The 11770-nt window shown below is 47.3% G+C and overlaps 2 protein-coding genes across 2 annotated transcripts in view; both read right to left on the bottom strand.

Moving 5' to 3' along the window:
* The window catches only part of LOC309529522 (L-threonine 3-dehydrogenase, mitochondrial-like), a 444872-nt gene that overhangs the window by 78702 nt on the left and 354400 nt on the right, over positions 1-11770 (bottom strand). The gene's annotated exons all lie outside the window — the stretch shown is intronic.
* LOC309529642 (gallinacin-13-like) lies at positions 462-10392 on the bottom strand. Its single transcript, XM_082218062.1, has 4 exons — positions 10253-10392; positions 5151-5299; positions 1407-1490; positions 462-571 (listed from the first exon to the last, which is right to left on the bottom strand). Exons 1-3 carry the CDS (start codon positions 10308-10310, stop codon positions 1449-1451), a joined length of 249 nt encoding a protein of 82 aa, XP_082074188.1. The 5' UTR covers positions 10311-10392; the 3' UTR covers positions 462-571; positions 1407-1448.

Genomic DNA, 11770 nt, shown 5'->3' with positions numbered 1-11770 from the left:
GTCTCCAAGGTGCTACTGGACAATGTTTTTATTGTGGGGGGATAAAGGAATATACTTCTCAAATTTGCCAATGGTGCCAAACTGGGAGGGGTAGCTAATACCTCAGAATATAGAATCAGGGTTCAAGAGGGCTTTAACAGATTGGAGACCTGGGCCAGAACTATAAAACTACAAAAAATCAGTCTCATTACGGGCAAACGAAAGGTTCTGCACTTAGGCAGGAATAATCAGGCGCACAACTTCAGGATGTGGGCTTGCCAGTTGAAAAAGATATAAGGGTCTTAGTGAACCACAAGCTTAACACAAGTCAACAGCGTGATGCGACAGCAAAAGAAGCTGATGTGATTCTAGGCTGCATCAACATATAGTGTCCCGATCAAGGGAAGTCGTAGTCTTGCTGCATTCTGCCTTGGTCAGGCCACACCCGGAATATTGGGTCCAGTTCTGGGCACCACGATTTAAGAAGGATGTTGACAAGCTGGAAGATGTGCAGAGGAGGTCAACCAAGATGATCAAGGGTCTGGAAACCAAGCTGTATGAGGAATAGTTGAGGGACTTGGGTATGTTTAGCCTGGAAAAGAAGAGGCTGAGAGGTGATATGATGGCCAAGCTTGTTTCCCCAGCCCTAGGGGAATCCTGGCAGCCATTTCTGCAGCTTTCAACGCACCATTCATGGAGCTCAGTGTGATACCCATGGGTCTCCCCCCCCATTCCCCTCCCATTTATCCTCACAACCACCCTGTGAGGTAGGCTATGATGAGTGATGGTAACCATCTCAAGGTCCCCCCATGAGCTTCATGGTCCTATGGGTCTTTGACGTGAGGCATCTGCAGACTTAGCTTCCAGAGGTCATTTTAATTACCTGCAATGCCTTGGAGCAGCCACTCCAGGTTCATCAACAGAAGTATATTGTCCAGATCAAGGGACGTAAGAGGTTTTGCTCTATTCCATCTTAGACCACACCTGGAATGCTGTGTCCATTTCTGGACACCACAATTTAAGATGTCAACAAGCTGGAATGTGTGCAGAGGAGAGCAACCAAGGGGATCAATAGACTGGAAACTAAGCCTTATGAGGAGCGATTGAAGGAGCTGGGTATGTTTAGCCTGGAGAAGAGGAGACTCAGAGGAGACATGAGAGCTATCTTCAAATATCTCCTTATATATATATAGTGGTACTTCGGGTTACAGACGCTTCAGGTTACATACACTTCAGGTTACAGACTCCGCTAACCCAGAAATAGTACCTCGGGTTAAGAACTTTGCTTCAGGATGAGAACAGAAATCATGTCTGGAGGGACAGAAATCGTGTCTGGCGGTTGTTCTGTGGGGCTTCCCAGTCCTGTCATGCAAACCCTCTGCGTGCAGAGCCAAGACACTAAGGCAAAGCCCTTCTTCCCTTCTTACCTTCCCGAATGAAGAACACACCAAAGGAAAGGAAGGCAATTGTCACGGCTGGGGTCCATCTGAGATCTCCTGGTGGCTGGGAAGCTAAGGGAGAACGTTTGCAGTCAGACCATGAAAGCATAACAATTCTCCTTTTGCAGCTCTGTACAGTGGTACCTTGGGTTACATACGCTTCAGGTTACATACGCTTCAGGTTACAGACTCCGCTAACCCAGAAATATGACCTCGGGTTAAGAACTTTGCTTCAGGATGAGAACAAAAATTGTGCAGCGGCAGCAGGAGGCCCCATTAGCTAAAGTGGTGCTTCAGGTTAAGAACAGTTTCAGGTTAAGAATGGACCTCCAGAACAAATTAAGTTCTTAACCCGAGGTACCACTGTAGTCATCCCCCCCCCCTCGTAGTTGTCCTGAGCCCTGGGTGGAGTGGGGGGGGGGCTGATAGGGTTGCCATATTCCAAAAAGTGAAAACCTGGACACAAAAGTTGTTGAGCTTTCTTTGCAAAATCTCAGAGGGCCTTTTTGGTGGTGGCACCCACACTGTGGAATGTACCCCCACCAGATGTCAAGGAAATAAACAGCTACCTGACTTTTAGAAGACACCTCAAGGCAGCCCTGTTTAGGGAAGTTTTTAAATGTTTGATGTTTCAGTGTGTTTTTAATATTCCGTTGGGAGTTGCCCAGAGTGGCTGGGGAACACCAGCCAGATGGGTGGGGTATAAATAATAAAGTATTATTATTATTATTAAAATAAAAGACCACCAAAATCTACACTTCCAACAGTGGTTGCCATACGTCCGGATTTTCTAGGACTTTTAAACGATCTCAGCCCAGACACTGCTTCCAACTGCAGTATTCTGGCTATGTCTGGGACGTATGGCAACCGTAGGGACTGATAGGGCCAGGCAGAGAAGAAGAGTAGCCAACACATGACCTATCACTATTTCCATAGCAAGGTCTTTGTCTCCAGTATCCTAGAGTCAGGGTTCATCTACGTCTCTGTTTTCCCTGTCGCTCCTCCACCCCAGCTGAGAAACCTACAGTTTAGCCCTGAATTGGAACAATGGGCCAGCATGTTTCTCATGGGTTGTCACTTGTTCTGACTGAGTGCTAAACCACTCAGACCTGTGCCTAAAAAGCATAGGGCAAGCTAAACTATCCAGCTGTGTGCTTTCTTAGCACTGCACAAGCAAAAGTGTGGATGAGCGCCCAGTCAGAGCTTTTTAGCCACTGTATGCTCCAGGGCGAAGGATTTAGAACCCCAAAAAACCCAATATGCTTTTGTTTCAAGGAAATGGGGTGAAGGTGAAATTTGCACAAAGCACCAATTAAGTTAAGATGTTGGAGCACTCCAAACTGTTTGCCTGGGTTTGTGCACAGAAAATAGTAGCTACAGCTGAAGGGCAACACAAGGAGATCTGCACTGATTGTTGCAACGCATTCCTATTATTGTATAATTGTGTATTGTATAATTGTATAAATTGTATTGTATAAATAATTATATTGTTTAAATGATCTCAAAGGACCTGTTGATGGCATTTTACCATTGTACTGTTGAGAGTGTATTAACTTATGGTCTCTGTGTGTGGTTTGGGAGCTGCACGGTCAGGGGAAAAACAATGCTGTCCAGGGTTGTAAAGACTGCGGAGAGAATAATTGGGTGCACTCTTCTCACCCTGGACCAAATCTATGCTTCCAGGTGCCACAAGAAAGCTGCAGAGTTAGTGCAGGATAGTGCTCACCTTGGAAATGATCTCTTTCAGCTTCTGCCTTCTGTAAGAAGGTACAGGGTTACAAAGACTAGGACTAGCCGCCTGAGAAACAGTTTCTATCCAAATGCGATTTTGGTTTTAAATACAGTGTAAGGTAGTCTCTGGGACGCAGGTGGCGCTGTGGTTTAAACCACAGAGCCTAGGACTTGCCGATCAGAAGGTCTGCGGTTCGAATCCCTGCAACAGGGTGAGCTCCCGTTGCTCGGTCCCTGCTCCTGCCAACCTAGCAGTTCGAAAGCACGCCAAGTGCAAGTAGATAAATAGGTACCACTCCAGCAGGAAGGTAAACGGCGTTTCTGTGCGCTGCTCTGGTTCGCCAGAAGTGGCTTAGTCATGCTGGCCACATTACCTGGAAGCTGTACGCCAGCTCCCTCGGCCAATAAAGCAAGATAAGCGCCGCAACCCCAGAGTCGGCCACGACTGGACCCTTTACCTTTAAGGTAGTCTCTATGGGAGTATATTGCATTTAATTATGGGGTATCAGAGTTTTTACGGGGTTAACCAGGCTGGGATAGCAGGCTTGTTGGTTTTTGAATGTCTGATGTAGATTTTTTCAATTTTGTTGTTCTGTATGGGACAATGACAATAAAGATTATCATATCGTATCGTATAGTCGTAGAAGGCATTATAATCTTAGAAGGGTTGTGGATGTGAGTGGGGCATGGCTGTGATGATCATGAAAAGAGATGTTTGCTTGGCCCCCTCCAGGTGGCCAGGGGAGGGCTTGAACCTCCAAGTGGGAAGAAGAAGAAGAAGAAGAAGAAGAAGAAGAAGAAGAAGAAGAAGAAGAAGAGTGCATGTAGCTTGCAAGCTTCAGTGGGATGCAAATTATAGCATAGAATCTCAGGGAGGGGAGTCTGCCCTCTTCTGCTCCCCTTTCCCAATGAACTTCCGTCTCCAGGGCCTGTCCAGTTACATCAGCTGGGGTCTTCCCCATGGCACCATACCCTCCAACATTTCTCTGATGAAAATAGGGACATCCTATTCAATTATTATTATTTATGTTTGATGTTTTATCGTATTTTCAGTGTTCTGTTGGAAGCCGCCCACAGTGCCTGGGGCAACCGAGCCAGATGAGTGGAGTATAAATATTCTTCTTCTTCTTCTTCTTCTTCTTCTTCTTCTTCTTCTTCTTCTTCTTCTTCATGAGTTATACCCCGCCCACTATGGGCGGCTTCCAACCAAATATTAAAATACAGTAATGCATCAAACATTAAAAGCTTCCCTAAACAGGGCTGCCTTTAGATGTCTTCTAAAAGTCTGGTAGTTGTTGTTCTCTTTGACATCTGGTGGGAGGGCGTTCCACAGGGCAGGTGCCACTATCGAGAAGGCCCTGTGCCTGGTTCCCGGTAACCTCACTTCTCGCAGGGAGGGAACCGCCAGAAGGCCCTCAGCGCTGGACCTCAATTTCTGGGTAGAACGATGGGGGTGGAAACGCTCCTTCAGATATACTGGACTGAGGCCATTATTATTAGTTATTATTTATTTATTAGTAACTAATATTAATATACCCTGCCCATCTGACTGGGTTGCCCCTGGCACTCTGGGAGGCTTCCAACGTATGTAAAACATAATAAAGCATTAAATAGTAAAAAAACCCCACAAAAAACTTCCCTACACAGGGCTGCCTTCAGATGTCTTATAAATGTTCTATAGTTACTTATCTCCTTGGCTCAGGAGTCACATAACTTCATACCCTCCAACATTTATCGAAAATAGGGACGTCCTAAGGAAAAGCGGGACATTCTGGGATCAAATCAGAAACCAGGATGGACTCTGTAAGTCTGGATCTGTCCCTGGAAAATAGGGACACATGGCGGGGCTGTGACACTATCAGGGGGCCACCCCTAGGTCAACAGCTTTGGGCCTTAAATCTCAGGATCTGGGATGCTCCTCACCTGGCAACCCTACGAAGAGCCCCTGCAGTTCTGAATTTGCCACAACACTGCCGGTGTCACTGCTGCAGGCTCCCTTACCAGTTCCTCAGGTCGGCAACACCTCTCCTTCCCGTTGGCGCAGGTCCCAAGGTCTAGTTCTGCGATGGCCCAGGTGGTCTCGTTGCATTTGCTCCTGCAGTAGCCGTCCCGTAGGATGCAGGTCTGTGTATCTGTTTGCCTTCTGCGTCCTGGACCAGGAAAAACCAGGCGTGAGCTTCGGGTCATAGCTGTCAACTTACAGATTTGAAAATAAGGAACCAGCAGCCTCGGAAATAAGGGATTAGCAGCCAAAATAAGGGATTTTAGCTTAGCTTATACAGAAATCCGGCACTGATGGAGCCATGCTGCTTTTGCTGCGACTGACTGTGTTATGCAGGGGGTTGGACTACATGATCCTAAGCATCTACAACTTTGACCAAAGAAGAGGGGCAGACAAAACTGATGAACAACGTCGAGATGGCAAAGCTTACAGGCAGAATTAGAAACCAGGAAGAGGACCTCTTTAATAAAGAATGGGGAAAGTTTAAAATTTATTTGAAAAGCTATTGTAAAGAGTTGCATACATTGGTAGGATTGACAGAAAACTTGTAGTAAAAATTTGAACTATGGATGGACAAATGATTTATAAAAATGGAGTTATGAAAGGGATGCAGAGGGGGAAATCACTACATTAAAATGCTGCACTAGTTGGAGGGTATGCTAAGCAGCACGTTGGGGCTGCTGCCATCATCCTGGCGCGAGGAGTTCCATTAGCCCTTCACCACCCGAGAGAGAGGGAGGGAGAGAGGCTCTCACCCACGCTGCCCGCGAGCCCGGCATGAGGCGGTTGCAGCGGCGCGACGGCCGCTGAAGTGCCGCCCTTCTGCGTCCCTCCCCATCCACTCCTCTTCCCCCTCAGGCCGCCTCCTCAGCCGCAGCCACCGCTCTTCCACCTCCGGCTTCCCCTGGCAGCGTGGCGGAAGTCTCGCTGCCTGCCCGCCCGCCACCACCTGTCTCCTCACAACGCGCCCCCGAGGGGGGAAAGGGAGAGACGAAGACGCGGCAGCTCGTGTGCGTGCTCTCTCTCGCTCTCTCGAGGCGGAGGACCCCGAGCCGCTGCTTCCCTCCCGAGCCGGACAAGCATGAAACCCGGGAAATTTAAGGGACATCATCAATAAGGGACAGCAGGGGGAAACGGCGCTGGGATAAGGGAGTTTCCCGCCAAATAAGGGACGGCTGACAGCTATGCTTCAGGTGTCCTGTGCTTGTGTTTGCTAAGATAAGAAGGGAAGCAGTCATTGCTACTGGGAACACCGCTAGCCTTGAGTGCGCATGTGTGCCCTCTGATTCAGGACAGATAAAAGAACTTCACACAGTGCCGTTAAACTATGGAACTCACTCCTACAGGAGGCAGTGATGCTCACCAACCTGGATGGCTTTAAAAGAGAATCAGACAATTCATGGAGGAAGAAAATAATAATAATAATAATAATAATAATAATAATAATAATAATAATAATAATAGTAATTTTTATTTATACCCTGCCCTCCCCAGCCAGGGCCGGGCTCAGGGCAGCTAATCAAGGGAAGTAATAGTGCCACTGTATTCTGCTCTGGTCAGACCACACCTGGAGTACTGTGTCCAGTTCTGGGCACCACAATTCAAGAAGGACACTGACAAACTGGAACGTGTCCAGAGGAGGGCAACCAAAATGGTCAAAGGCCTGGAAACGATGCCTTATGAGGAACGGCTAAGGGAGCTGGGCATGTTTAGCCTGGAGAAGAGGAGGTTAAGGGGTGATATGATAGCCATGTTCAAATATATAAAAGGATGTCACATAGAAGAGGGAGAAAGGTTGTTTTCTGCTGCTCCAGAGAAGCGGACACGGAGCAATGGATCCAAACTACAAGAAAGAAGATTCCACCTAAACATTAGGAAGAACTTCCTGACAGTAGGAGCTGTTCGACAGTGGAATTTGCTGCCAAGGAGTGTGGTGGAGTCTCCTACTTTGGAGGTCTTTAAGCAGAGGCTTGACAACCATATGTCAGGAGTGCTCTGATGGTGTTTCCTGCTTGGCAGGGGGTTGGACTCGATGGCCCTTGTGGTCTCTTCCAACTCTATGATTCTATCATTCTATGATATAAATTACAATAAAACATAATAGAAAACAACAACAGACAAACAAACAGTTAATTAAAATACGGCTTAAAATACAGTTTAAAATACAGCTTAAAATGCAGCCTCATTGTAATGGTAGCCCATAAATCAGGACCCTAAAGGGAGGAAACATCAGATATTCACCCAAGCCAGTTATCCATGCTGGTCCTACATGGGCCAGCAAAAAAGCCAAGGGAAAATTTATACACCAAATCCCATATAAGGGACCAGAGTGAGTCCAAACCAAAGGCCAGGCGGAACAGCTCTGTCTTGCAGGCCCTGCGGAAAGATGTCAAGTCCCGCAGGGCCCTAGTCTCTTGTGACAGAGCGTTCCACCAAGTTGGGGCCAGTGCTGAAAAGGCCCTGGCCCTGGTTGAGACCAATCTAACCTCCTTGAGGCTCGGGACCGCCAAAGTGTTGTTATTTGTGGACGTTAAGGTCCTCCGCGGGCAGTGGCGTAGCATGGGGGGTGCAGGGGGGGCCGGCCACACCGGGCGCAACATCTGGGGGGGGCCCCGCTCACACTCGCAGCTCTCTGCCCCCTGCTAAAATCCACGGGTTAGGGGGCGCAAATTACTTGCCTTGCCCCGGGTGCTGACAACCCATGCTACGCCACTGTCCGCGGGGCATACCAGGAGAGGTGGTCCCGTAGGTACATGGGTCCTAGGCCGCATAGGGCTTTAAAGGTCAAAATCAGCACTTTAAACCTGACCCTATACTCCACCGGGAGCCAGTGCAGCTGATGTAGCACTGAATGAATATGATCCCGCGGGGAGGACCCCTTAAGGAGCCTCACCACGGCATTCTGCACCTGCTGGAGTTTCTGGGTCAGCTTCAAGGGCAGCCCCGCGTAGAGCGAATTACAATAATCAAGCCTGGAGGTGACTGTCGCATGGATCACTGTGGCTAGATTAGGGTGAGAAAGGTAAGGGACCAACTGCTTAATATGGCTATTAATGACTGGATGCCTCTGCTCTACATCCTCAGCTGGGAGGCAGAAATGCTTCTGGCTCCCAGTTTTCGGAAACCACAGGAGGGGAGAGTTCCGCCCTGTGGAACTCCCTCCCACCAGATGTCAAAGAGAAAAACAACTACCAGACTTTTAGAAGACATCTGAAGGCAGCCCTGTTTAGGGAAGCTTTTAATGTTTGATGCATTACTGTATTTTAATATTCTGTTGGAAGCTGCCCAGAGTGGCTGAAGAAACCCAGCCAGATGAGTGGGGTATAAATTATTATTATTATTATTATTATTATTATTATTATTATTATTATTATTATTATCCTCTTTTATAGTCATCTGAGTTGGTTGCCATCCCTGCCCCTTCCTCAGGATTGAGTTCCATAGTTTAACTGTGCGCTCTGAGCATCCCATGTGTTCTGATCTTTACAACTTTGGTGTGGGTAAGCATTCATCTTGTTCTGTGAATAGGCATACTCTGCTTCCATTGCACTTTTTAACTTATTTCCTCCTGCAAATCTTTACCAAAAAATGCCATATTTAGCAGTCACACTATGCTTTATAATCTACTTTAGAATTGGCAAATTCAAAAATATGTTTTATCCGCAAAGATATGTAAACCCAAAAGCACTGTTCAGTTGAATATTTATTTATTCATTTAATTTCCTTTATGAATCGCTTCTCATAAAGCTTCCCAAACTGATTTCACAATAAAAACATATGTATATGCAGACTGGCTTATCCACACCTTCCCTTGTTCTGCTGCTTCCGTCACCCTCCTGGAAAAACCCTGCTCTTTAGTGCTCAATCGGAGCTAACAGGAATTTGGGTTCCCCCCTGACTGCCATTTGTTCTGATGTATCACTAAAGAGTAGGTTTTTCTTTGAAAGGGTTTTACATTTTTTTATGTGCTGTAAGCCACCCGGAGTGGCTGGGGAAACCCAGCCAGATGGGTGGGGTATAAATAAAATCATCATCATCATCATCATCATCATCATCATCATCATCACTCTCTGTGTGAAGAAGTCCCTCCTTTTGTCTGACCTGAATATTTACACAGTCAGTTTCCCTGGATGTCTAGTAGTTTGAGAAAGGGAGGAAAACATCTCCCTTCCATTTAGGGTACATCCACACTTCTTGTCCTGTGGCTAGAAAACACGGGTCTGAGAACTTTCCTGCGTGTTCTGCACTTTCTAGGCATGCGTCCGAGTGGTTTTGCCACTGCTGCACTGTTTCCCCCCTGGAAAAACTGCTCTTTAACGCTAAATTGGAGCAATCCACGGACAACCCGATTGTTGTTCACTGCAGGTTTTCCCAGGGGAAAGAGGTGGGGGAAATGGAGTTGCGCATAAGCCCTTAAAAGACAAACCAAGGCTATCAGAGGAAACCCCCCAACACATACACACACATTGTGATGGCCTGGGATTCAGACTCGGAGGCTGAACCTGAGGAATCCCAGCCTGCACAGGAGTCCCCGTCTCCAGAACCATCTGAGCCGGGGCTGGGGCATGAGCCTGAAGGGTCCTCACCTGTGCTGGATCCTCAGGTGCAGGCACCAGCTGAGTCTGCTCTGGCTCCGGAGGTGATGGAGGACCCATTGCCTGCAGGTGCTCCACTCTCAGCCCCGTCAGGGTAAGGTGAGGTTGCCACTGGGTCCAGTAACCCTCCAGCCTCTCCTGAGCTGCAGAGGCTCAGGGCAGAGAGGCAGAGGGAACTAAGTTCCCACAGGAGGAGTGCTTGCCTCCAGGCCAGGAGAGGCGAGTCACCTGTGGACTGGGGCTGCCCTATGCCTCGGGGCAGATAAAAGCCAGCCAGCCCCAGTCCCAGGTTGCGGGAGCAACATTGTTGGTAGCCTGTTCCCTCCTGCACCCTGTCCTGCTCTTCTGCCAGAGTTCCTGACCTCACCCGACTCCCTGCCTTGGACCAAGCTTCAGCTTTGATGGACAGCCTCCATACTGCACCCTCGACCCCGGACTGGACTCAGACCTCATCGCACAGTTAACCCTCGGGACCAGCACACACATACCCAAAATTCTTTTCTTACCTGCCTGAGCAATGGAGAGAAAAAGGAAGAGAGGGAAAAGAACCACAGAATGCCCCATGGGTGCGAGAATGATAGGATGTGAGAGGTCTGGAAGGACCCAAGAAGGAAAGTGAACAACAAAAGAGATGTGCCTAAGAAACTGCAGGGTGTGTGTGTGAAGGAACACAGAGTCTCCGGCCTCCCAACTCTTCCTCCTCCATGCTCGAGTGTCGCTCCACCCCAGTGCACCAGCTCGGAGAACGATGGGCGCCCTGATTGATGTTTAAGGCTCTTGTAGCATTGCTCAAATTCAGGGCAGCCAACCTCTGACTTTAAACATACTGGAGACAGTGATTAGAAGCGGGGCAGGCAAAGCCAGGACAGAGCCTGGAGGGTGAGAGTGAAGCTACACCCTTGTGCAAATTAATTGGAACAAAGCTTGTTTTCTCCCCCCCTTTTTTCTTTTTATAACTTTTTTATTCAAAATTAAAATAAAACATATTATCCAGAAACATATCATCCTTATTCCCCCCCATTTTTCCTCCCTCCCCCTCCCTCACCCCACAGAACCCACCCACCCCCGACTTCCCTCAGTTCCAGTCTTTGGTTTCTCTAAGAATGCTGTTTTCTGCATGTTACGATGTTGTATAGATCCTCAAACTATTTAGCTGATTATTATCAATAAAAAGTTTGTGAATGTTTATTCAAAGCCAGCCAAGGAGTCCAGTTCTCTTTGTTGCATCTTCAAATACTTTGTAAAGGGTTCCCATTCATCTTTAAAGTCACAGTTATCCTTGTCCTGTAGCTTATATGTCAGTTTTGCCAGTTCTGCATAGTCCATCAATTTTTCTTGCCATGATTCTTTAGTTGGGGTTTCTTCAGTCTTCCATCCTTGTGCTCTCGCGGCCATTGTCGCATACATGAAGATGTTTTTCAGTTTCTTTGGTAAATCTTTCCCTACAATCCCTAATAAAAATGCTTCAGGTTTTTAAACAAATGTTAAATGGAACATTTTCTTCAATTCGTTGTATATCATTTCCCAATTTTTTTTTAATTACCTTACAATCCCACCACATATGATAAAATGTCCCCTCCTTTTCCTTATACTTCCAACATATATTTGAACTAGTTTTGTACATTTTCCCTAACTGCACTGGTGTTGTGTACCATCTGTACATGATCTTCATGTAATTCTCATTCATTAGGGTGTCGGAAGCCTGCAGCCAACAGAAGGAACGATGTGCTCACCACAATATATTGAGGTTCTACGAAACAAAGTTATTCCAGAGCTGGAAAAGAGGTATCCTGGCAGTACTGGGATATTGCAGCAGGATCTAGCCCCCTAGAAAGTGGTGAAGAAATTCATGACAGAGCAACAAATACAGGTACTTGATCGGCCAGGGAATTCCCCAGACATAAATCCCATTGAGAATTTGTGGGCTACAGTCATACCTCTTGTTATGTTCGGTTCAGGTTACGTTCTTTCAGAATACGCCCCACAGCAACCCGGAAGTAGTGGAACAGGTTACTTCCATGCTG

Source organism: Podarcis vaucheri, assembly GCF_965113315.1.
Source record: "Podarcis vaucheri genome assembly, chromosome: 3".
Taxonomy (NCBI): domain Eukaryota; kingdom Metazoa; phylum Chordata; class Lepidosauria; order Squamata; family Lacertidae; genus Podarcis; species Podarcis vaucheri.
This window is presented reverse-complemented; position numbering and strand designations above follow the sequence as displayed.